The 26,071-nt window shown below is 42.8% G+C and overlaps 1 protein-coding gene across 1 annotated transcript in view; it reads right to left on the reverse strand.

Moving 5' to 3' along the window:
• Positions 1-3,830: 3,830 nt before the first annotated feature.
• Positions 3,831-26,071, reverse strand: part of LOC120054289 (capping protein, Arp2/3 and myosin-I linker protein 3-like) — a 29,740-nt gene continuing 7,499 nt past the window's right edge. Inside the window, exons 18-37 of the mRNA XM_039001706.1 lie at positions 25,383-25,555; positions 24,091-24,159; positions 23,386-23,479; positions 23,043-23,141; positions 22,780-22,899; positions 22,241-22,354; positions 21,932-22,107; positions 21,659-21,746; positions 21,278-21,397; positions 21,080-21,146; positions 19,016-19,212; positions 14,047-14,117; positions 12,903-13,076; positions 7,280-7,475; positions 5,850-6,603; positions 5,642-5,742; positions 5,387-5,510; positions 5,229-5,300; positions 4,886-4,993; positions 3,831-4,606 (exon numbers count right to left, since the gene is read on the reverse strand). Of these exons, the coding sequence (XP_038857634.1) occupies positions 4,566-4,606; positions 4,886-4,993; positions 5,229-5,300; positions 5,387-5,510; positions 5,642-5,742; positions 5,850-6,603; positions 7,280-7,475; positions 12,903-13,076; positions 14,047-14,117; positions 19,016-19,212; positions 21,080-21,146; positions 21,278-21,397; positions 21,659-21,746; positions 21,932-22,107; positions 22,241-22,354; positions 22,780-22,899; positions 23,043-23,141; positions 23,386-23,479; positions 24,091-24,159; positions 25,383-25,555 (2,958 nt within the window). The 3' untranslated portion in view covers positions 3,831-4,565. The remainder of the gene's footprint in view (positions 4,607-4,885; positions 4,994-5,228; positions 5,301-5,386; positions 5,511-5,641; positions 5,743-5,849; positions 6,604-7,279; positions 7,476-12,902; positions 13,077-14,046; positions 14,118-19,015; positions 19,213-21,079; positions 21,147-21,277; positions 21,398-21,658; positions 21,747-21,931; positions 22,108-22,240; positions 22,355-22,779; positions 22,900-23,042; positions 23,142-23,385; positions 23,480-24,090; positions 24,160-25,382; positions 25,556-26,071) is intronic.

Raw genomic sequence — 26,071 nt, forward strand, 5'->3', positions numbered from 1 at the left:
TAACCTTAAAAAAAGATTCATACAAGTGAATGAAGGCACAGATAAAAATTAAATGAAGTGTCTCAACAGCACTGAGTTCATCTTCAGAGTCAGATAATTGAATTCCATCTTTCTATGGGCTGTCAAACAAACTCCAAAGTAGAGCACAAAAACAGAAGTTACGTATGAAACCAATCCAGAAAGACTGTGTCATACTGCGAGTGCCTGGAATTTCAGAAAACATCACCCACCACCACGGTCGGCCTGTTTATTAGGCTGGATTATGAGCGGGCGTTTTCTGAGCTAAACTGACCAAGACGCACCTCCAACAACAACACATAAAACCTCACATAATTCTGCCCCACAACAATGACAATTTCTCTCAACCAGTGGAATATGGGGTTTTTAGGTACGCGATGATGCCGCCCTTTGATAAGCAGTTCCCACTTTATCAAAGGCAGGGGCGCAAAAAAATATTTTTTTTGTCCATTCCCAGCGCGCCTTTGCAGCGCTCCACTAACGTTCTGTCCCCCCCAAAAAATCGGACATAAATCATGTAGCAGATATAGGATATGGTAGAAAGAGTATGTGTCCTTTTCTGTAGTCTACAGGCTGGAGATAACATGTATGACAATGTAATGAGAAGGAATTTTTTTCCATCATTCAGGTTTCTCCGATCAAATAGTCTAACCTAAATTGTGCTCAATCAAATAAAAAATCGCTGCGATGTTAACAAACAGCATATCCTAAAATCAGGACAGGTCAAAGTAAAATGGACAATACGGAATAGACAATCACAACTGTTGTCCAGGAGTTTCACCCCATTGTCATGATCAGTGGTTTCAAGTTTGTATCCTTAATTTTTTGACAAGCTGATCAATGCGAAAAATCAAATACTTCTGCATTTCCCGCTGTGTAAACACATTGCAAATAGCCTCGCGATAACTACTGATACATTTGGGTAACTGATATTCAGAGCGTAAATAGCCAAATTGATTAGTCACTGGAATCAGGACTAATAAAGTCAATGTAATGGCCTGTTTTACAAACGGTGAGCCTACAACATGGATTGGCATTCATACATTTCCATTGCGGGTCTACATGGTAGGCTACACTCCAGCAAGCACGAGCCGACGTCTTTTGGACATCGTTTTTCGGTGTTTTACAAATGGAACGCTTACCACATAGATGAGCCTTCATAAAATTTAATTTCAGGCAACACTGAAGGCTACACCTCAGTAAGCACTTACCGAAGGCGACGCCTTTTGGACGTCTTTTTTTGGTGCAGTTCCAGACTGGCCTTGATTTCCACATCCACAGACATTGGTTTTTGGTCTGGTCCAGACCAAATCTGAACCAATTATAGACGTCTATGTTTGAACCTCACCAAATTTGAACTAATGATAAATGTCTATGTTTGGTTCAGATTTGGTGAGGTCCAGACCGGCCTTGATTTCAACGTCCACGGACATAGATTTTTGGTCCAGTCCAGACCAAATCTGAACCAATCATAGATGTCTATGTACGGTTCAGATTTTGTCCGGTCTGGACCAGCCTTGATTTGGCCCAAACATAAACATCTAAGGACTCCTGAGTGGCACAGCAGTCTAAGGCACTGCGTCTCAGTGCTAGAGGCGCCATTACAGACACCCTGGTTCGAATCCAGGCTGTATCACAACCGGTTGTGATTGGGAGTCCCATAGGGCAGTGCTCAATTGGCCTAGCATCTCGGTTTGGCCGGTGTAGGCCGTCATTGAATTTGTTCTTAACTGACTTGCCAAGTTAAATAAAGGTTACACTTTAAAAAATCTATGAATGACTTATTTTCAACTTTCATTCAGAACCAAACATTTGCCTGATTTCAACATCTGGAAAATTACATATTTTGAATATCCAGAAAATGAGTGTTTTCAACTTTAATTCAGAGCCGAAAATGAACTTGATTTAAACTTCTGGAAAATTCGTATTTTCCAACGTCCTGTAAAGATGCCTTTTCAACGTCCTGGAAAATATGTATTTTAAACATATGTAAAATATATTTTCACCTTTCATTCAAAACCTAAATTGAACTTAACTTCAACGTCTGGAAAATACGTATTTTCAACGTTATTTTGCTAACTGGGACTATTCTAGTTTTGCAGGGGGTGCATGTTTTGGTTTCGCCTATGGCGGCAGAACGACAAGGACCTGCCCTGCCCACCACAATATATGATTTGATGGTATACTCCTAGAACTATGGGAGAGCCTGAACCATTTAGAACATTCTAGCCCTACCTAGTCTCTTTTTGTCTATGGTTGTGTGTGTACAGTAGAGGTACAGATAAAATGTACTGTATATTATTCCCCTGCATATGTCAGTGTTTCTGAATACATATCTCTGTTTTGGTGTCTATCATATTTCTACAACATTCTTTGTGTTGTCTGTGTCTCTCATAAACTTGGTGTAATATACAGTACAGAATCCATTACCCTAATGTGTCTGTGGGTCTGTCCCTTTGTCTATCCTGTTTTTTCACACAGATCCCTCCTCAAGCTATACAGTACAGGGGCTAAAATGGGTTAAAGATGTTTAGATGCTGCACAGTGTGCACATTGCTCTGCTTTCATCGCTTTTATTTCCATGCTTCTCCCTTTGCTCTACCTACACATGCTCTCCCTTTCCCAGTACTCTGTATGATATGTGATTATGTTGCTTAATAACGGTAAAGTAATAATTCTGGGTAGGATTGATACAGGCTTCTCCTGTTATGGATGATGTGTCTTCCCAACAACTGGAAGAGGGAAGCACAAACACACAACAGATACTCTCGAATACATTCTTCGTCATCCTGACTCAACATGATCAAGTTATTGTTGGTACCAAACCTGTCCTGATAACCTGCCTTACACTGGCTGTATTTAATTTGGAACTACAACGTTTTTTGGTATAAGCTGTTAGTAATAAAAATGAAGGTAAATGTAGCCTAATACAATACTTCCCTTCATATTGAGAGATGGTTGAACAGTGAGCCCAGACAGTCAAATTAAGTCAATATGTCCAAGACAGGATATTAAAGTAAGTGTTCATGTCTCTAATCACGATGATTAACTGCCAAGTGCATGAAAGCCAATGATAAAAGAGATCAATATAAGATCCAGTGTCTTTTCTCAGTCGGCTCCCCACCCACCCATTCATTCCAACCTCAATATAAGAAGTTAGGCAGGGTGGGAGATTTATGAGAAGCATCTTTCAAGTTTTAGTTACAGTTTATAGAAGCAGCTTATTAATTTCCATATGCATAGCTCGTTAGTATGTCTCATGGCATCACAGCGTACTTAGCACACCAGCCAGCCAAAGCCAATATTTGACTCATTCCACCATCTTTAGAAATAAGGCCATGACATGATTGCTAATGGCAACCAGCAAGACTTCTCAGCAGCTCATGTGTTTGGTATTCAATAGGCTGCGTTTTCACAGGCAGCTCAATTCTGATATTTTTTCCACTTATTGGTCTTTTGACCAATCACATCAGATCGTTTCACATCCGATCTTTTTCAGAGCTGTTCTGATTGGTCAAAAGACCAACTAGTGAAAAAAAGATCAGAATTGGGCCTATGTGAACGCAGCCTATGAGTCTTTCTGTCACTGAGTGGTCCTCCTCTCATTCGTTGGGGTTGGTCGCCACCTGCTGTTAGAGAGAATTACAGGAGACTTACTGTAGATGCCACTCTGCTGGTTGAGATAATATAACCCAGTGTGGTATTACTGTGGTTAAGGCATAATGAATGCAGCTTGGAAGGTAGAAATCATTTACCTGTTCATTATCCTATTACGAACCAAACCATAAAAAATATAACATTTTCAATGTGTCTTCCAGTACAGCATTTTTATTAATTCATACAGTATACTCACACATAATTTTTCAATTGAATTGTTCTATAAAATATATTACCTTTCAGTCCATGACAGCAGAACTAAATAGAAATAATCAAGTTTCATTTAATAATAAGCAACAACTAATTTTTAAGTTTCAAACATGGCAATCAATGTTCACAGCAGTCAAAATGCATAACATTCCAATAAAGTCAAATGCCTTTCTTTAGTCCAGCTTAGCCACATAGCTTAGTTAATATGAATAATACAAAATAAAGTGCAACTCTGAATGATGAGAATAACAACGTTCCAAAGTTTGGCCCCTTCGCATTATAGCATGACAGTGTTTTGGCAATTCTTTAAGTGCAGACAACAATGAATTTGATGTTCAAAAGTAGTAACTACCATTTCGAATAGCTGCAAAACAGTTCCACAGGTTTCCATTGAGATGACAGGAAAACAGACAGTGAAGGCAAGGTACAGACAGAGACAGACTAGTAATAGGCCGTGTGTGTTCCAATAATAATGCAGTAGGTAAGTGATGGTTGGCGATGTCCTTATCATTTAGCACTCTCAGCCATTTATCTTTCCCTCCCCCTCTATCTGGGTCCCCTCTCTCTCTAGTCTAGATTTTCCCTCCTGTCTCTCTCCTCTTCACATTGGACAAAATGCTGCCCAGTTGTCATGACAACCCTCTGGTTGGTCAGTCTGAAGCAGCTGAATTCCATCGCCATCACAACAGCTTGCTGTTACCAGACGCTAAGTTGACACTGTCTGGAATAGAACCGAACGAGAGACATTCCTGATTAATCTCATAAAACACGATTTGTTAAGATAATTAACAACAACGAAGTCATGTTTGAATTCTATTCCGACTGAAGGTGATTGAAAGCGTTGCTTAGTTTTAGTCTGAAACAAAAACGCATGCACACACACACACGCACACACAAACTTAGCTGTATCCCAAGAAATGTAGCTGTTTTTATGCATAATGTATGAGAGGAAACACATACTCACATTTACTCTCACACACATAAAGAGAGAAAGACATACCAGGATAGTCCAAGGATTTGTTTCTGTTCTGGGGTAGTCTAGGTTTTTTCACAGGGGGTTTGCGATTTGGGGGCTTCTCAAGATTATTAGGGCTATCCCTGTCAGTGCCTGGGGTAAATGAAAACAGGAAATACAAGGTAACAGTCATACAGGGTGTGATCATGAGACACATTAATCCACACACACACACACACACACACACACACACACACACACACACACACACACACACACACACACACACACACACACACACACACACACACACACACACACACACACACACACTATTGGACAATAGACAGACAGGCTGACAGATAGACAGGCTGATAGACAGGTGTACCTGTGTCACAAGACATAGCCTTTCTGTTCCTCTGGGGTTTCACGGGGGCTTGAGGCCTCACTGCTTCCTCACCTGCACACCATAAACCACAGTCAATCGTACACCGTCATACTCTTTGACTATAATGACAAAATTATATTGGCTTAATTTGTTAATACCTTGGCTGACAGCCCTGTAGGCCAATCCCAGCAATGGCTTTCTGAATGCAGATGGTGCAGGAGGCGGGATCGGCCTTTCATTGGCATACTCGTTTGGAGAAGACACATAGGATGATGTCTTTGGCTGAAAATAAATCGGGCACAAAACCAATAAAATGATAAATTCAAATCTAAACATAACCACACACATATCCACCAGTATACTAATGTATTCACATAAACAAGACAGCCAGATGAATATGAAAAGACAGACACCTTTTCAGGAATGGGAGGAGGCTGTCCCTCTGCATCTCTGTCTCTCTCTCTCTCTTTCCTTTCCATTCTTCCACAATCCCTCTCTCCGCCTGCTTCCTCCTCTGCACAAGCAGATAAAGATGGAGCAATAATATCACACTCTACAATATTATAAATAATGAAACAGATACATTAAATCAACACGGTGTGTAAGAGAAGGGTGCAGTACCAGAGCTCTCCTGTAGATGTCTCTGTCTCAGTTTGGACAGGTTAGGTTTGCTGCTCTGGGAAGGAGGGTCTGGTTTAGATGCACTCGTAGAAACCCGTCCAGGGGGAACCCCTCCTCCATCCCTCCACCCTTCCACCTGTCCTACAGCAGTGTCTGAGCGCAGGTGCCTGTCCGTCTGTGTGTCAGAGTACTTCTGTCTGTCCATGTTTTTCTGAGAGTCAGTCTCACTTTTAGGTGATGGAGTCCTGTCTGATGGGTAAGGGGGCAGAAGTCTCTGAGCCAGATGTTGTCCCTGGGCTTGTCTGTCAGTCTGTCTGCCTGACTGCCTGCTGTCTATCCACTGTCTGTCTATCTGTATGTCTTTCGGTCGACCCTCTGCCCACGTTCTGTCTGTCTGTTGTCTGCTCACCGTCCACTGTCTATCTCGATTAAACTGTCTGTCGATCTGTCTCGGTGTGTGTCTGTCAACTGTCCACTGTCTTTCCATGTGTCTATCTGTATGCCTGCTCTCCGTCCAATATCTGTCCATCTGTCTTTCTGCCGTTCTTCCCTCTGTCCATGTTTTGTCTGACAGTCTGTCCTCTGGCCAGTGCCGTTCAGCCTGTCTGTCAGCCGGTCTTATTAATGTTCTCTCTCTGTCTGTGTGATTCCCCTCTGTCCACTGTCTGTCCACCCATCTGTCTTCTGTCCACTGTCTGTCCACCTGTCTGTCTGTATCTGCAGGTTGCTCGTGCTTTGTCTCTAGCTCTGATTGCTGTAAAAAAAATACAGAGGAAAGATGGGAAGAGATATTATAATCATGAATTCATCAACCAGTACGAGTTCAAGTTTTAATGTCACATGCACAAGTACAGTGAAATGCCTTTCTTGCAAACTCAAAACCCAACAATGCAATAATCAATAACACTAACAATGAAAAAAACACGAGAAATAAGAATAGGAAATACACAATAAAATAAGTAAGTAAGTAAGCAAGCATACATGTGCAGGGATACTGGAGTGATGGAAGTAGATATGTATTTGGGGGGAGGGGGGGTAAGGGGACCAGGCAAACAGAGTAGCAGCAGCTTATATGTGAGTGTGCGTGCGGGTGTGTAGAGTCAGTATAAATGTATGTGCATATTGTGTGAGAGAGCAAACGATGGAGTGAGTGTGTGTTGGATTGACAGTGTATATGGGTGTGTAGGGCGCTGTGAGTGTGCATAGAGGCAGTGCAAAAATTTAGATAAAAAGTCAATAAAGATACAAGGTTAACTCAGATAGTCCGTGTAGCTATTTTGTTATCTATTTATCAGTCGTATTGGTTGGGGATAGAAGCTGTTCAAGAGCCTGTTGGTGTCAGACCTGATGCACCGGTACCTCTTGCCGTGCAGGAGCAGAGAAAATAGGGGGAGTGTTTTGTACCACAAGTGATACAGCATATACTGTACCTGGCTGAGTGAGTAGAAGGGGTGTCTTCTACCTGGCATGCCAGGCTGTGGTGGTATGCTCTGCACTGGCTGCAGGCTCAGGCCCACTGGCTCCTCCAACCTCTGGTCCTCCACATCACCCCCCTCACCAGGAGAGCCTGCCCTGGCAGCAGAGAGAGGGGGCTGCAGCAGTGTGTAGACATTCTCAGTGGCTGTCCTGAGAGAGAGAGAGAGAGAAGAGGACAGTCAGAGAAACAATGACAGAGTCAACCAAGAATTTGCTCTGTGGCCCCTGGATTGTATTTGATTAAGTGTGGACAACTCATACTTGAGTAAAAGCAAAGATACCTTAATAGAAAATGAAAGTAAAGTAAAAGTGAAAGTCACCCAGTAAAATCCTACTTGAGTAAAAGTAAAAAAAAGTATTTGGTTTTAAATATACTTAAGTATCAAATGTAAATGTAATTGCTAAAATATACTTAAGTATCAAAAGTAAAAGTATAAATCATTTCTAATTCCTTATATTAAGCAAACCAGACATCACGATTGTCTTGTTAAAAAAAAAAAAATACAGATAGCCAGGTGCACACTACAACACTCAGACATAATTTACAAACAAAGAATGTGTTTAGTGAGTCCACCAGATCAGATACAGTAGGGATGTCCAGGGATTCTCTTTAAAAGACGTGAATTTTACCATTTTCCTGTGCTGCTATGCATTCAAAATGTAACAAGAACTTTTGGGTGTCAGGGAAAATGTATGGAGTAGAAAGTACATTATTTTCTTAAAAGTAAAAGTAAGTTTCCAAAAATATAAATGTATGGAGTAGAAAGTACATTATTTTCTTAAACGTAAAAGTAAAAGTTTCCAAAAATATAAATAGTAAAGTACAGATTCCCCAAAACACTACTTAAGTAGTACTTTAAAGTATTTTTACCTAAGTACTTTACACCACTGAATATTGGGATAGAACACATACAAAAGGACAGCAGATGACACCAGTGTGTGTACACAGATGAAGATGACAGCTGTTGCCCTTCTATCACTCAGATTATGAGATGCAACAGAATGGTGATGGCGATATATCAATACATACACACAAAATATCTAGGTCAAATAGGGGAGAGGAGTTGTGCCATGAGATATTGCTTTATCTGTTTTTTGAAACCAGGTCTGCTGTTCATTTGACCAATATGAGATGAGGAGTTCCACGCAATAATGGCTCGATATAATACTGTATGATTTCTTACATTTGTTCTGGACCTGGGGACTATGCTGGGGTAAGTGTGTGTGTCAGAGCTGTGTGAAAGTTGACTATGCAAACAATTTGGAATTTTCAACACATTGTTTCTTATAAAAAGAAGAAGTGATGCAGTCAGTCTCTCCTCAACTCATAGCCAAGAAAGACTGGCATGCATAGTATTTATATCAGCCCTCTGATTACAATTAAGAGCAAGACATGCAACTCTGTTCTGGGCCAGCTGCAGCTTAACTAGGTCTTTCTTAGCCGCACTTGACCACATGGCTGGACAGTAATCAAGATAAGACAAGACTAGAGCCTGCAGGACTTGCTTTGTGGAGTGTGGTGTCAAAAAAGCAGAACATACAGTGAGAAGAAAAAGTATGTGAACCCTTTAGAATTACCTGGATTTATGCATACATTGGTCATAACATTTTATCTGATCTTCATCTAAGTCACAACAATAGACAACATAGTCTGCTTAAACTAATAACACACAAACAATTATAATTTTCCATGTCTTTATTGAACACACTGTGTAAACATTCACAGTGCAGGTTGGGAAAAGTATGTGAACCCTTGGATTTAATAACAGGTTGACCCTCCTTTGGCAGCAATAACCTCAACCAAACGTTTTCTGTAGTTGCAGATCAGACCTGCACAACGTTCAGGAAGAATTTGGGACCATTGCTCTTTACAAAACTGTTTCAGTTCCACAATATTCTTGGGATGTCTGGTGTGAACCGCTCTCGAGGTCATGCCACAGCATCTCAATTTGGTTGAGGTCAGGACTGACTGTGCAACTCCAGAAGGTGTATTTTCTTCTGTTCAAGCCATTCTGTTGTTGATTTACTTCTGTCTTTTGTGTTGTTGTCCTGTTGCGTCACCTAACTTCTGTTGAGCTTCAAATTGGCAGACAGATAGCCTTATATTCTCCTGCAAAATGTCTTGATAAACTTGGGAATTCCTTTTTCCGGCAATGATAGCAAGCTGTCCAGGCCCTGAGGCAGCCCCAAACCATAATGCTCCTTCCACCATACTTTACAGTTGGGATGAGGTTTTGATGTTGGTGTGCTGTGCCTTTTTTTCTCCACACATAGTGTTGTGTTCTCCTTCTAAACAACACAACTTTAGTTTCATCTGCTCACAGAATATTTTGCCAGTAGCGCTGTGTAAGAACATCCAGGTGCTCTTTTGCGATCTTCAGACACGCAGCAATGTTTTTTGTGGACAGCAGTGGCTTCTTCCATGGTGTCCTCCCATGAACACCATTCTTGTTTAGTGTTTTACGTATTGTAGACTCGTCAACATAGATATTAGCATCTTCCAGAGATTTCTGTAAGTCTTTAGCTGACACTGGGATTATTCTTAACCTCATTCAGCATTCTTCTCTGTGCTCTTGCAGTCATCTTGGCAGGATGGCCACTCCTAGGGAGAGTAGCAACAGTGCTGAAATTTCTCCATTCATAGACAATTTGTCGTACCGTGGACTGACTTTTAGAGATACTTTTGTAACCATTTCCAGCTTTATGCAAAGCAACAATTCTTAATCTTAGGTCTTCTGAGATCTCTTTTGCTCAAGGCATGGTTCACATCAGGCAATGCTTCTTGTGAAAAGCAAACTCGAATTTTGTGAGTGTTTTTTTTAATGGGGCAGGGCAGCTCTAACCAAAATCTCCAATCTCGTCTCATTGATTCGACTCCAGGTTAGTTGACTCCTGACTCCAAATAGCTTTTGGAGAAGTCATTAGCCTAGGGGTTCACATACTTTTTTCAACCTACACTGTGAATGTTTAAATTATGTATTCAATATAGACAAGAAAAATACAATAATTTGTGTGTTATTAGTTTAAGCAAACTGTTTGTCTATTGTTGTGAAGATCAGATCAAATTTTATGTTAAATGTATGCAGAAATCCAGGTAATTCCAAACGGTTCACATACTTTTTCTTGCCACTGTATATTACGGACAGACCTCTCCCCATCTTCACAAGCATTGCATCTATATGTTTTGACCATGACAGTTTACAATCTAAGGTAAAACCAAGTCTCCTCAACTCTCTTCAACAGCCACACCATTTATTACCAGATTCAGCTGATGTCTAGAGCTTAGGGAGTGATTTGTACCAAATACAATGCTCTTAGTTTTAGAGATGTTCAAGACAAGTTTATTACTGGCCACCCATTCCAAAACTGACTGTAAGTCCTTGTTAAGTGTTTGTTACCTCATTAGCTGTGGTTGCTGACACTTATATAGTTGAGTCATCAGCATACATGGCCACACAGGCTTTGTTAAATGCCACTGGCATGTCATTGGTAAAAATAGAAAAAGGTAGAGGGCCTAGAGAACTGCCCTGCAGTACACCACACCCTACATGTGAAAATGGGTGTAGTGTTTCAAAAACACGTGTTTTGACTTTAAATTTCCTGTGAAATCATGTGATTTTCTACATGTAAAATCATGTGTTTTTTCTGTAAGGGTGTGCTCTCCGGCAGCATGCTCATTCCTCATGTCAACACAGAGCTGCATCCCAGCACTGATTTAGACTAGTAGCACACAGGGCCCACAGAGCATGCACTTAATGCCCATCATTCGAGCAGATGGACAGAGAGAGAAAGAGAGAGTGAATGAGATATATACATTCATAAAGTGGTGGGTGATATGTAATAAAGTGACTGAAGATGCAGCAACACTGACATATACAGTTGAAGTCGGAAGTTTACATACACCTTAACCAAATACATTTAAATTCAGTTTTTCACAATTCCTGACATTAAATCATAGTAATAATTCCCTGTCTTAGGTCAGTTAGGATCACCACTTTATTTTAAGAATGTGAAATGTCAGAATAATAGTAGAAAGAATTATTTATTTCAGCTTTTATTTCTTTCATCACATTCCCAGTGGGTCAGAAGTTTACATACACTCAATTAGTATTTGGTAGCATTGCCTTTAAATTGTTTAACTTGGGTCAAACGTTTCGGGTAGCCTTCCACAAGCTTCTCACAATAAGTTGGGTGAATTTTGGCCCATTCCTCCTGACAGAGCTGGTGTAACTGAGTCAGGTTTGTAGGCGTCTTGGCTCGCACACACCTTTTCAGTTCTGCCCACAAATTGTCTATAGGATTGAGGTCAGGGCTTTGTGATGGCCACTCCAATACCTTGACTTTGTTGTCCTTAAAACATTTTGCCACAACTTTGGAAGTATGCTTGGGTCATTGTCCATTTGCGACCAAGTTTTAACTTCCTGACTGATGTCTTGAGATGTTGCTTCAATATATCCACATAATTGTCCTCCCTCATGATGCCATCTATTTTGTGAAGTGCACCAGTCCCTCCTACAGCAAAGCACCCCCACAACATGATGCTGCCACCCCCGTGCTTCACGGTTGGGATGGTGTTCTTCGGCTTGCAAGCTTCCCCCTTTTTCCTCCAAACATAACAATGGTCATTATGGCCAAATGGTTCTATTTTTGTTTCATCAGACCAGAGGACTTTTCTCCAAAAAGTGTGATCTTTGTCCCCATGTGCAGTTGCAAACCGTAGTTTGGCTTTTTTATGCTGGTTTTGGAGCAGTGGCTTCTTCCTTGCTGAGCGGCCTTTCAGGTTATTTTGATATAGGACTCGTTTTACTGTAGATACTTTTGTACCTGTTTCCTCCAGCATCTTCACAAGGTCCTTTGCTGTTGTTCTGGGATTGATTTGCACTTTTTGCACCAAAGTACATTAATCTCTAGGAGACAGAACACGTCTCCTTCCTGAGCGGTATGACGGCTGTGTGGTCCCATGGTGTTTATACTTGATTACTATTGTTTGTACAGATGAACGTGGTACCTTCAGGCGTTTGGACATTGCTCCCAAGGTTGAACCAGACTTGTGGAGCTCTAAAAAACGTTTTCTGAGGTCTTGGCTGATTTCTTTTGATTTTCCCATGATGTCAAGCAAGGAGGCACTGAGTTTGAAGGTAGGCCTTGAAATACATCCACAGGTACACCTCCAATTGGCTAAAATTATGTCAATTAGCCTATCAGAAGCTTCTAAAGCCATGACATAATTTTCTGGAATTTTCCAAGCTGTTTATAGGCACAGTCAACTTTGTGTATGTAAACTTCTGACCCACTGGAATTGCGATACAGTGAATTATAAGTGAAATAATCTTTCTGTAAACAATTGTTGGTAAAATTACTTGTGTCATGCAGAAAGTAGATGTCCTAACCGACTTGCCAAAACTATAGTTTGTAAACAAGAAATGTGTGGAATGGTTGAAAAATGAGTTTTAATGACTCCAACCTAAGTGTATGTAAACTTCCGACTTCAACTGTATATCATACTGTGCAGATTGCAGCTGCATATATCATACTACATGGGAGAGTGTGTATGTATGATAATGAGGATTCACAAACCCTGTGGGTGCCATGGTGACAGTGCGACACTCTTCCCCACATCCGTCTCCGCCAGAATCTGGCCCCTGATTGGAGAGCGTTGAGTTGCGGTTCCTACGGAAACCAAAGATGGCCAGCATATTGCGTCTCTTCTTTCGTCTGAGGGAGTGGGCTTTATGGAGAGAGGACAACTGACTGGTGTAGGGAAAGAGAGATGGAGAGGGTAAAGAGAGATGAGGGGAGCGAAACAGGAAAAAGAGAAAGGGTAAAGACAAAAAGCAGATGTTATGAGAGACAAACTGACCATAGCTATGCTGTAAAAATACAGTTTGTCTATATTTTTTAAGATACATATCTGTTCAGTTTGTCCCTAGTCAGCACCTGCACTTTTTATTATTCTCTCTATCATCAGACCCCCAAACACTCTTAGAAAAAAGGTGCCATCTAGAATCTAAAAGGGTTCTTCAGCTGTCCCCATAGGATAAACATTTGAAGAAGCCTTTTTGGTTCCAGGTAGAACCCTTTTGGTTCCAGGTAGAAAGCTTTTGGATTCCATGTAGAGCCCTTTCTACATATGGTTCAACATGAAATCCAAAAGGGTTCTGCCTGGAACCAAAAAGGTTTATGGGGACAGCCAAAAAAGAGGGCTGCTGGGCTGCTGCCTCACTGAAACTTAATAACACTTCCCAGCAGCAAGGGATGTTGCTAGGATACCACTCCTGGCACACAATGCTTTATCCAGAGTGCATTACTTTAGAAATATGTTTAACAGTAAATGTAATAATACTAAAAGCATAAACTTAACAAGATGATCTGTTGTGTGGGTGTACTTTAGCATGGACCAGCATTATTCTGCCAGCCTGTGACAGGCGGAGAGGATACTCTCTAAAACTATTACTAAAGGCAGAGCTCACCTACTGTAAAGTCCTTCTCCTGAAAGCAGTCAATGGACTGATGGAAAGTAGAGCCTATGCTAAATGACTTAGGTTGTAGTTTCTTTGGGGGATTCATGTAATTTAGATCATGCATATGGTGTGCTATTCACTCCAATTGCCTTTAGTCATTGAGAGAGAGAGAGAGAGAGAGAGAGAGAGAGAGAGAGAGAGAGAGAGAGAGAGAGAGGTGTGTAGGAGAGAGAGAGAGAAAGTGAGAGGGGGAGATCTACCTATCAGGGAGCACTCTCTTGGTGTAGAAATCTGGGAGTCCATGATCAATAGGGGTGACAGCTCCATTTTGCTGGGGACAGAGAAAAACACCCATATTTTAGATTGACCATACAGATAGATGTAGGATCTTAATTTCACCAGTTTCTCACAGCAGACATTTTTCTTGCAGCAACATGAAATGTTAATTATTAGGTGGATTATAATTAATGGACATTTTTGTAGGGGTTGATACATTTTATGTAAGGGAAAATCAAGTCTGAAATTGAAAAGTGGACATTAAACTTCAGAAGCCTTTTTAAACATCAAAGTACTTTTTGGGGGGGGGGTACGGTTTAATTTTTAAAGTGTTCTGTTGGTAATAATACAAATGGATTATACTACAGAGCTTTGGAGAGATGACTTAACCCAATTGGAGTAATTCACTTAGTATAGACAACCCTGGACACAATCCAAATCATCCTGAAAATAGAGCAGCATGCTGCCACTGCCGGGAGCTGGGAGGCCCCAGTATTTGGGAATATGCTATACGGTGGGAATTAAGCATGAGTCATAAATTCATTCAATTAAAAGTTTTTGTATTATCATTATGTTAATTACAGGAATAATTGCTCTAATGCAGGTATTCCCAAACTGGGGTACATTTTGTAGAACAATTTTTTCTTCACATTTTCAAACAGTCCATTTATATTTTCCAACGAGGCTAAACATTTGGGAGAGTTTTTTTTCTCTCACCTGAGTAGCCTCGTTTCACTGCCAAAAATTAAATTAAACCATCTAGTGTTCAGCGAAATAACAACACAATGTCATATACAGGTAGGCTAGTCAAATAATTAACATCCAATCACATTAACCATTACTCTCTCGTGGGAATTCCACTAACGGTCCGTATGTAGCCAAAAGTAGCTGCTGCTCATGTTGGTATCTGTACTGATGGCGCAAAAGCCATGACAGAGACATAGTGGAGTGGTAACGCGCGTCCAAGCAGTTGCTCCCGACACCACTTGGGTACACTGCAGCATCCACCGGGAGGCTCTTGATGCCAAGGGAATGCCTGACAGCTTGAAAGACGTTTTGGACACTACAGTGAAAATGGTTAACTTTGTTAAAGCAAGGCCCCTGAACTCTCGTGTATTTTCTCCATCATTGTATGATTTTTTGTGTGCAAATTAACTCAAGCTTACGGACAATGTCAAATGTGATATAGCGAAGCACCTGAGTGAGTTGGGTGCGCAATTACGCAGGTACTTTCCCAAAACGGATTACACAAACAACTGGATTCGTTACCCCTTTCATGCCCTGCCTCCAGTCCACTTACCAATATCTGAACAAGAGAGCCTCATCAAAATTGCAACAAGCAGTTATGTGAAAATGTAATTTAAAATCAGAAGCCACTGTCAGATTTCTGGATAGGGCTGCGCTCAGCGTATCCTGCCGTAGAAAATCGATGTGTTAAGACACTGATGCCCTTTGCAACCACGCACCTATGTGAGAGTGGATTCTCGGCCCTCAGTTGCATGAAAACTTAATACAGGCACAGACTGTGTGTGGAAAATTGTTTAAGACTGAGACTCTCTCGAATACAACCTAACATTGCAGAGATACAGTGGGGCAAAAAAGTATTTAGTCAGCCACCAATTGTGCAAGTTCTCCCACTTAAAAAGATGAGAGAGGCCTGTAATTTTCATCATAGGTACACTTCAACTATGACAGACAAAATGAGAAAGAAAATCCAGAAAATCACATTGTAGGATTTTTAATGAATTTATTTGCAAATTATGGTGGAAAATAAGTATTTGGTCAATAACAAAAGTTTATCTCAATACTTTGTTATATACCCTTTGTTGGCAATGACAGAGGTCAAATGTTTTCTGTAAGTCTTCACAAGGTTTTCACACACTGTTGCTGGTATTTTGGCCCATTCCTCCATGCAGATCTCCTCTAGAGCAGTGATGTTTTGGGGCTGTTGCTGGGCAACACGGACTTTCAACTCCCTCCAAAGATTGTCTATGGGGTTGAGATCTGGAGACTGGCTAGGCCACCCCAGGACCTTGAAATGCTTCTTACGAAGCCACTCCTTCGTTGCCCGGGCGGTGTGTTTGGGAGCATTGTCATGCTGAAAGACCCAGCCACGTTTCATCTTCAATGCCCTTGCTGATGGAAGGAGGTTTTCACTCAAAATCTCACGATACATGACCCCATTCATTCTTTCCTTTACACGGATCAGTCGTCCTGGTCCCTTTGCAGAAAAACAGCCCCAAAGCATGATGTTTCCACCCCCATGCTTCACAGTAGGTATGGTGTTCTTTGGATGCATTCTTTGTCCTCCAAACACGACGAGTTGAGTTTTTACCAAAAAGTTCTATTTTGGTTTCATCTGACCATATGACATTCTCCCAATCTTCTTCTGGATCATCCAAATGCTCTCTAGCAAACTTCAGACGGGCCTGGACATGTACTGGCTTAAGCAGGGGGACACGTCTGGCACTGCAGGATTTGAGTCCCTGGCGGCGTAGTGTGTTACTGATGGTAGGCTTTGTTACTTTGGTCCAAGCTCTCTGCAGGTCATTCACTAGGTCCCCCCGTGTGGTTCTGGGATTTTTTATATATATATTTTTTAATTTGATCCCCTTTTCTCCCCAATTTTTTGTGGTATCCAATCGCTAGTAATTACTATCTTGTCTCATCGCTACAACTCCCGTACGGGCTCGGGAGAGACGAAGGTCGAAAGCCATGCGTCCTCCGAAGCACAACCCAACCAAGCCGCACTGCTTCTTAACACAGCGCGCCTCCAACCCGGAAGGCAGCCGCACCAATGTGTCGGAGGAAACACCGTGCACCCGCCCCCCTCGGTTAGCGCGCACTGCGCCCGGCCCGCCACAGGAGTCGCTGGAGCGCGATGAGACAAGGATATCCCTACCGGCCAAACCCTCCCTAACCCAGACGACGCTATGCCAATTGTGCGTCGCCCCACGGACCTCCCGGTCGCGGCCGGCTGCGACAGAGCCTGGGCGCGAACCCAGAGACTCTGGTGGCGCAGCTAGCACTGCGATGCAGTGCTCTAGACCACTGCGCCACCCGGGAGGCCCCGGGTTCTGGGATTTTTGCTCACCGTTCTTGTGATCATTTTGACCCCACGGGGTGAGATCTTGCGTGGAGCCCCAGATCGAGGGAGATTATCAGTGGTCTTGTATGTCTTCCATTTCCTAATAATTGCTCCCACAGTTGATTTCTTCAAACCAAGCTGCTTACCTATTGCAGATTCAGTCTTCCCAGCCTGGTGCAGGTCTACAATTTTGTTTCTGGTGTCCTTTGACAGCTCTTTGGTCTTGGCCATAGTGGAGTTTGGAGTGTGACTGTTTGAGGTTGTGGACAGGTGTCTTTTATACTGATAACAAGTTCAAACAGGTGCCATTAATACAGGTAACGAGTGGAGGACAGAGGAGCCTCTTAAAGAAGAAGTTACAGGTCTGTGAGAGCCAGAAATCTTGCTTGTTTGTAGGTGACCAAATACTTATTTTCCACCATAATTTACAAATAAATTCATTAAAAATCCTACAATGTGATTTTCTGGAATTTTTTTTCTCATTTTGTCTGTCATAGTTGAAGTGTACCTATGATGAAAATTACAGGCCTCTCTCATCTTTTTAAGTGGGAGAACTTGCACAATTGGTGGCTGACTAAATACTTTTTTGCCCCACTATGTGCATCCTTTCAAACACACCCTTCTCATTAACCTGTGGTGAGTTAGTCACCATTTTCAATGAACAAATAAGGTTTTATATGTAAGATGGTTAAATAAAGAACCAAAATAATGATTATTTTTTATATTATTATTTGTGCCCTGTGTCGTGAAAAAATTGCGAGATTATGTTATAGTGCTTGTAAGATTATATTATAATCTTTGTATTGCATTAGAATGGTTGTTTCATTCGACAGAATATAATCTGTCAACTATTGTGTGTTCAGTGTTCCACTGAGGATGGGCCTCTATAAGATAGCACTGACAGAGGAGATTTACGATGTCTTTGGCCAATAAAGCCTAAAGAGCATTCCAGATAGTGAGGTAATGTTTTTGTACTATGAAGTACCAGGAACGAGATTAGAACCTCGTTTTAGAGACCAAACTGAGCGATAATTTATAGTGAATGCAATCTGGCTAAGGGATACTCCTTTCTCAAGTAAAAGGCCCTTTGTGAAGAGTTCCTATTATCTGTGGTTTGTCATGTCGACTAAGGTGGTGTATCTTGGCTATAAAATATCTTGGTATTCTTTTATAGGGACTCTCAGAATTCATTATAGACACTGAATTGATCTGAGAGTCAAAGGGCTATAGTAAAGCTCACACATTATTAAAGATGAAGTTTGTAACTCTCCTCATTTGGTAATACAGGAAATTGCCACGACACCTGGTTCTATAAGAGCTCTTTGTCACTTCCCACGAGCCGGGTTGTGACAAAAACTCACACTCATTCTTATGTTTAATAAAGTGTGCTGACCCTGGTGCTAGAGGGGGTACGCAGCTGGAGGTTGGATGTTTGAAGGGGTACGGGACTATAAACAGTTTGGGAACCACTGCTCTAATGGAATAGAATATGCGCATGAGCACACACACACACACACACACACACAAGCACATATGAACAGCAGAGAGTTAGAAACCTGTATCAATATTCATATCTGGTTTATTTAATAAGCAAATTAATATGGCCACAAGTTATAAATGATGCATGTATCATAATTGAATATTATCTTTTTAGTTGTCATTATCTATGCTAATAACATCTGTATCCTGTGTTATTAATATGCAAGTATCTCTATGTTACTCAGAGTTTTTAAAGTTCACATATAAGTTATTATAGATCCTGTATTTCCATATTCACAGGCAAGTATTACAAACATTCTGAGCAGTTCAGTAGCAACATTATATACTCCATATGGGGTGAGATGCTGAGGTCAGCTTCCTCTTACTGTGTCAGAGGGGGCATGTCCTGCTCGGTGCCTCCGTGGGGGCCTTGGCCTAACCCGCGTCACATGATGGAGAGGTGCACCTTGGGTAGGGAGCTCAGACAGCCCCTCCCAGGACGTAGAGCGAGAGAAGGCCGAGAAAGAAGAGAAAGAAGAGGACGCAGAGGGGGGTGGGGAGGAGCTGGAGTCATCACACTGGCCTGAAAGAGAGAGAAAAAAGATGAAAAGATGACGAGATAAATGGAGAAGGAAGTGGCGAGGGGCTAGAAGTTCCCATAGGAGTCATGTGGCGCTGTCAACGGTGCTTCAAAGACATACTGTTTAAAAACTACAACAATTAGCAAATGCACTCAAATTCAGTGTATTTGGAAAGTATTCAGACCAGTTCACTTTTTCCACATTTTGTTATGTTACAGCCTTACTCTAAAATGGATTTTAAAAAATTAAAAATCCTCAATCTACACCCAATACCCCATAATGACAAAGTGAAAACAGGTTTTTAGAATGTTTGCAAATGTATTAAAAATAAAAAATACAGAAATACCTTATTTTACATAAGAATTCAGACCCTTTGCTTTGATACTCAGAATAGAGCTCAGGTGCATCCTGTTTCCATTGATCATCCTTGAGATGTTTCTACAACTTGGAGTCCACCTGTGGTAATTTAAATTGATTGGACATGATTTGGAAAGGCACACACCTGTCTATATAAGATCCCACAGTTGACAGTGCATATCAGAGCAAAAACCAAACCATGAAGTTGAAGGAATTGTCTGTATAGCTCAGAGACAGGATTGTGTTGAGGCACAGATCTGGGAAAGGTAACAGAGCATTTCTGCAGCATTGAAGGTCTCCAAGAACACAGTGGCCTCCATCATTCTTAAATGGAAGAAGTTTGGAACCACCAAGACTCTTCCTAGAGCTGGCTGCCTGGCCAAACTGAGCAATCGGGGGAGAAGGGCCTTGGTCAGGGAGTTGACTAAGAACCCGGTAGTCACTCTGACAGAGCTCCAGAGTTCCTCTGTGGAGATGGGAGAACCTTCCAGAAGGACAACCATCTCTGCAGCACTCCACCAATCAGGCCTTTATGGTAGTGGCCAGACGGAGGCCACTCCTGAGTTAACGGCACATGACAGCCTGCTTGGAGTTTGCCAAAAGGCACCTAAAAGAGTCTCAGATCTTGAGAAACATGATTCTTTGGTCTGATGAAAGCAAGATTGAACTCTTTGGCCTGAATGCCAAGCGTCATGTCTGGAGGAAACCTGGCACCATCCCTACGGTGAAGCATGGTGGTGGCTGCATCATGCTGTGGGGATGTTTTTCCATCGGCAGGGACTGGGAGATTAGTCAGGATCGAGGGAAAGATGAACGAAAGTATGAGATCCTTGATGAAAACCTGCTCTAGAGCGCTCAGGACCTCAGACTGGGGCGAAGGTTCACCTTCCAACAGGACAAGCACACAGCAAAGACAACGCAGAAGCGGATTCGGGACAAGTCTCTGAATGTCCTTGAGTGGCCCAGCCAGAGCCCGGACTTGAACCCGATCGAACATCTCTGGAGAGACCTGAAAATAGCTGTGCAGCGACGCTCCCCATCCAACCTGACAGAGATTGAGAGGATCTTTTTATACATTTCAATACATTTGCCAAAATTTCTAAAAACCTGTTTTCACTTTGTCATTACGGGATATTGTATGTAGATTGAGGGAAAGCATTTTTAAATCAATTTTAGAATAAGACTGTAACGTAAAACAATGTGGAATAAGTCAAGGCATCTGAATACTATCTGAATGCACTGTATGTTGATGCAGGAATGGGCTTAGGCTGGCATGCACATCAGCCATAAATGGCTCTCTCAGAGAGAGAGGAAAGGAGAGAGGGAAGGAGAGGAAAGGAGAGAGAGGGAGAGGGAGAGGAAAGGAGAGAGAGGGAGAGGAAAGGAGAGAGGGAAGGAGAGGAAAGGAGAAAGGGAGAGCGGGAGAGGAAAACAGACAGTCACTAATGACGTCTAAAAGAGAGCAGGTAGGAAGAGAAGGATAGAGAGATAGTGGTACGGAGACATACTCACTCAGCCTGGTAGAGACAGGTCGAATACGTCTAGTTCTAGAGCTATGCTTCTTAATGGCAATTGTGTCCTAGAGAAGGCAGAGAAAGACGTAGAAGCAAAAACAAACAAACACATCCCAAACAGACAATCACAAAACACATACGCTCACACATACCATACACACACCCTAAGCAGACAATCCCAACACACAATGCTCACTATACTGGTGCCCATCTCATCATCTGTGAGGTCCAGAGAGTCTCTGTGTCTGTGTGACCTCAGACCTGTTCCTCCGTCACATGTTACCTCCCAGCGCTTCACCTGGGACACCCGACGCGTCTGGGACAGGGATCAGACAATACACTTCAATAAATGTATTATGAAGTTTGTTATGAATAATACTGCAACACTCATAAATGTGTTCTGACTGGTTTAATAAAGGTGTTATGAATGTTTCTATGAATGATACTGCAAAAGTGTTATGGTGTTATGAATGCCTGTATACCCCTTTCAAGTAAATCGTTACCAATAATTGTAAGCAAAAGGTGACAAGCCCATATAGATAGACAGAGACACAGACAGATGGCAGCGTGTCTATACCAGAGTCTTGTGAGTGGCGTAGAGCTCCTGCAAGATCTGATCCACGATGGAGTTGGTGAGATAGGAGACCACTGAGAGCTTCACCTCCCTGAGAGAGGGGGAGAGAGACAAAAAGTGTGGGGAGGAAAGGGAGAGGGAGGGCAGGGCAGAGAGGAGGGAGAAGAGAGTATGGTAGAATAAGTTCACAGATACCCACACTGATTCAATTGAACAAAGAAGGCTGCATTGCTTATCTTCCTCCCTCAGCTCCCCCTCTCCCTCCCTCCCCCTTACTCCAGCGCTCGGTGAATGTCCTGTGCTGCTCTCTCCATCAAGGCTGTGCGGATGGCGGCGCGAGGGATGGAGACGCGCTCCGAGACAGACGAGAGCGGAGGACTTAATCTCTCCGCTGCAGAGGAGGACAGCGGGCACAACTCACGACAGAGAGACACCATGGAATCAACAATCACCTGTCAATCAGTCAATCAAACAACCAATTAAACAAACAAATAAACAACTATGTCTATGTTTGATTAAGAAATGGTGAAGGAGTAAGTAAACAGATGATGTTGAATGAGTGATGTACAGTATTGAGCAGTATACCTGTAGTTCCTTGTCAGCTGCTTTGGTCAGTTCCCCTGCCAGTTGGTCCAGTCTCTGTCTGACTGGCCCGTCTACTGACAGCACATGAGCTAGCTCACAGAGAGAGGGGTACAGCTGAGAGAGAGAGAGAGAAAAAAAATACATAAAAAGGGCGAGAGATAAACCAGTGAAGAACAAACACCATTGTAAATACAACCTATATTTAATTTCCCTTTTGTACTTTAACTATTTGCAATCATTACAACATTGTATATAGACATAATATGTCTTTTGAAATGTCTTTATTCTCATGGAACTTTTGTGTAATGTTTACTGTTCATTTCTTATTGTTTATTTCAATTTTGTTATTATCTATTTCACTTGCTTTGGCAATGTAAACATATGTTTCCCATACCAATAAAGCCCTTAAATTGAAATTGAATTTGAATTGAGAGACGGTTGGGGGGTCATATGAATACACAAAGACATACAATTAACACTTTAAACTCACCTACACTCCAGATGTTAGAGAAATGATTCAGGCATGTACACACACTCACCGCACGGGAGTTTCTGGCCTCCTTCAGCACCTGTTTAGCAGCTTGAATCTCCTCCATCTCCCCTACTCCACGCAGCACACACACCTGCTGCTGCACACACACACTCAGACGCTCCATCACCTGGGAAACAGAGAACAGACAAGCAGGAGGAACGTCAGTAAAAGACATACAGGTTTACAATACACACATATTGCTCTCGTGATGGCTCAACTCACTCTCTCTCAATCACACACACATGAATAATATACATATGCTGTATGTACCTGTTCAGCAGTGCTGGTGACCAGGCCCTGGTGCAGCCGTAGAGCCTGTCTCTGAGAGAAGCGCTGAGTCTGGTTGTTCCGCAGCAGAGCACGCTGGATCTGATGACCACAGATAAAAACCATTCACTCACACTGGCAATATGGTCATGTGTGGTAATCTCAATGAAGCAGTGTAATTTGAAATGGAAAAAGCAGGAAAGGGTTGGTGATGCTAGATCCCCTGTAGAGAAAAGAAGCAGGGGAGGAAAGGACAGAGCAGATTAGATGAGAGGATGGTTAACAGAGGAATGGAGGGAGGAATTGAGATGGGTGCAGATGAACTCGGGTAGCATCAGAAGCCCACCTTGGTCAGTGCCTGCTCTGTCCTCTCCGAGGTACTACGGTGCGCCTGGCTGATGTCACTGAGGGGGAGGGGCATGTACTGCAAGGTGAAGTTACTGAGAGAAAACCCACCGGCAGAGTTAAAAGAAAGAGAAGGGGTTTGAGTTAGAAAGGAGACAGAAAGGAAGGAAATAGAAAAAGAGCTGCAGAAAAACAGTTAGAGACCCAAGCCTTAATATCCCCAGTGGACAGAACTCCCAGAATTCCCCCACATTATGCTGGACTATGGCACTGTGATAGGATGAGTAATGCTTTGATTATTGCAGCCTGATTAAGGGGAAGTCAAAGCTCTCTGGCTGACCCTCACAAGTACGTGTTTAGTCCTGTGTGTGTAAAGTAAGCTAGGTTTGGTTCCTGTGTACCTGAGTTTATATATTAGCCAGCTAATTCTGAAAATACTCAGAACAACAGTGAATGTAAATTAGACAGAACTTCAGGTACCCCAATGTCTCTCGGATCCTATTTAAATCAAATGTCTTGCTTAGAAGTCTGTGTGTGTGTGTGTGTGTGTGTGTGTGTGTGTGTGTGTGTGTGTGTGTGTGTGTGTGTGTGTATATGTGTATGTGTGTGTGTGTGTGTGTGTGTGTGTGTGTGTGTGTGTGTGTGTGTGTGTGTGTGTGTGTGTGTGTGTGTGTGTGTGTGTGTTGGTAAGCACAAACAGTCTCACTGTTCAAGGGCTCGAGCCACATCCAGGAATCCTGTAGCTGAGGTGTTGTTACGATCCCACGTCACACTCCTGTCAGGACAGGGGAGAACCAGTGTCAAACACAACCACAACCATCCAACCAAGTCACTCCTGTCAGGACAGGGGAGAACCAGTGTCAAACACAACCACAACCATCCAACCAAGTCACTCCTGTCAGGACAGGGGAGAACCAGTGTCAAACACAACCACAACCATCCAACCAAGTCACTCCTGTCAGGACAGGGGAGAACCAGTGTCAAACACAACCACAACCATCCAACCAAGTCACTCCTGTCAGGACAGGGGAGAACCAGTGTCAAACACAACCACAACCATCCAACCAAGTCACTCCTGTCAGGACAGGGGAGAACCAGTGTCAAACACAACCACAACCATCCAACCAAGTCACTCCTGTCAGGACAGGGGAGAACCAGTGTCAAACACAACCACAACCATCCAACCAAGTCACTCCTGTCAGCACAGGGGAGAACCAGTGTCAAACACAACCACAACCATCCAACCAAGTCACTCCTGTCAGGACAGGGGTGAACCAGTGTCAAACACAACCACAACCATCCAACCAAGTCACTCCTGTCAGGACAGGGGAGAACCAGTGTCAAACACAAACACAACCACAACCATCCAACCAAGTCACTCCTGTCAGGACAGGGGAGAACCAGTGTCAAACACAACCACAACCATCCAACCAAGTCACTCCTGTCAGGACAGGGGAGAACCAGTGTCAAACACAACCACAACCATCCAACCAAGTCACTCCTGTCAGGACAGGGGAGAACCAGTGTCAAACACAACCACAACCATCCAACCAAGTCACTCCTGTCAGGACAGGGGAGAACCAGTGTCAAACACAACCACAACCATCCAACCAAGTCACTCCTGTCAGGACAGGGGAGAACCAGTGTCAAACACAACCACAACCATCCAACCAAGTCACTCCTGTCAGGACAGGGGAGAACCAGTGTCAAACACAACCACAACCATCCAACCAAGTCACTCCTGTCAGGACAGGGGAGAACCAGTGTCAAACACAACCACAACCATCCAACCAAGTCACTCCTGTCAGGACAGGGGAGAACCAGTGTCAAACACAACCACAACCATCCAACCAAGTCACTCCTGTCAGGACAGGGGATAACCAGTGTCAAACACAACCACAACCATCCAACCAAGTCACTCCTGTCAGGACAGGGGATAACCAGTGTCAAACACAACCATACCTTCTATCTCTTTCCCTCCCTGTCTCTGTCTCTTGCCTGAGTGTGGTGTTGATCTGTAGGGCTTTGCTCAGCATCTTGGCTCCAATGTCCTCCAGGCTGTTCCCACTCAGGTCCACCTTTCGCAGACAGGTGTTGCTGCCCAGAGCGTTTACCAGCACTGTGCCCCGAGAACGCAGCCGCGAGTCAGCCAGGGAGAGGGACTGGAGGGCCTGGGGAGGGACAGGGAAGAGGGGAGCGAGAGGGTGAGGATGGAGGGAGATGGGATAGGGTGGAGAGCAGTGGAGAGGTAAAGCAGAAGAAAAGGGTAGGACAGAACAGATGACAGAAAAATAAAGGAGAAGGAGATGACAGTGGAGAGAGATGGTTAAATACAGCTAGGAACAGGTGGCAGCAGTGCTGAGGAGGAACTGAGGAATTTAGCATTTGTAATAGAGTGATGTGTCAGTTTTGTACAGAAAGGAAATAATTCAGAGGGCACAATATGTTACAGCCCACAGTAAGAGGTCCATGGAGTGATATACAAATTAATAAAAAAGAAAAAACTGAAATTCCTTATTTACATAAGTTTTCATACCCTTTGCTATGAGACTCGAAATTGATCTCAGGTGCATCCTGTTTACATTGATCATCCTTGAGATGTTTCTACAACTTCATTGGAGTCCACCTGTGGTAAATCCAATTGATTAGACATGATTTGGAAAGGCACACACCTGTCTATATAAGGT

The sequence above is a fragment of the Salvelinus namaycush genome, chromosome 10 (genome assembly GCF_016432855.1).
Source record: "Salvelinus namaycush isolate Seneca chromosome 10, SaNama_1.0, whole genome shotgun sequence".
Lineage (NCBI taxonomy): Eukaryota > Metazoa > Chordata > Actinopteri > Salmoniformes > Salmonidae > Salvelinus > Salvelinus namaycush.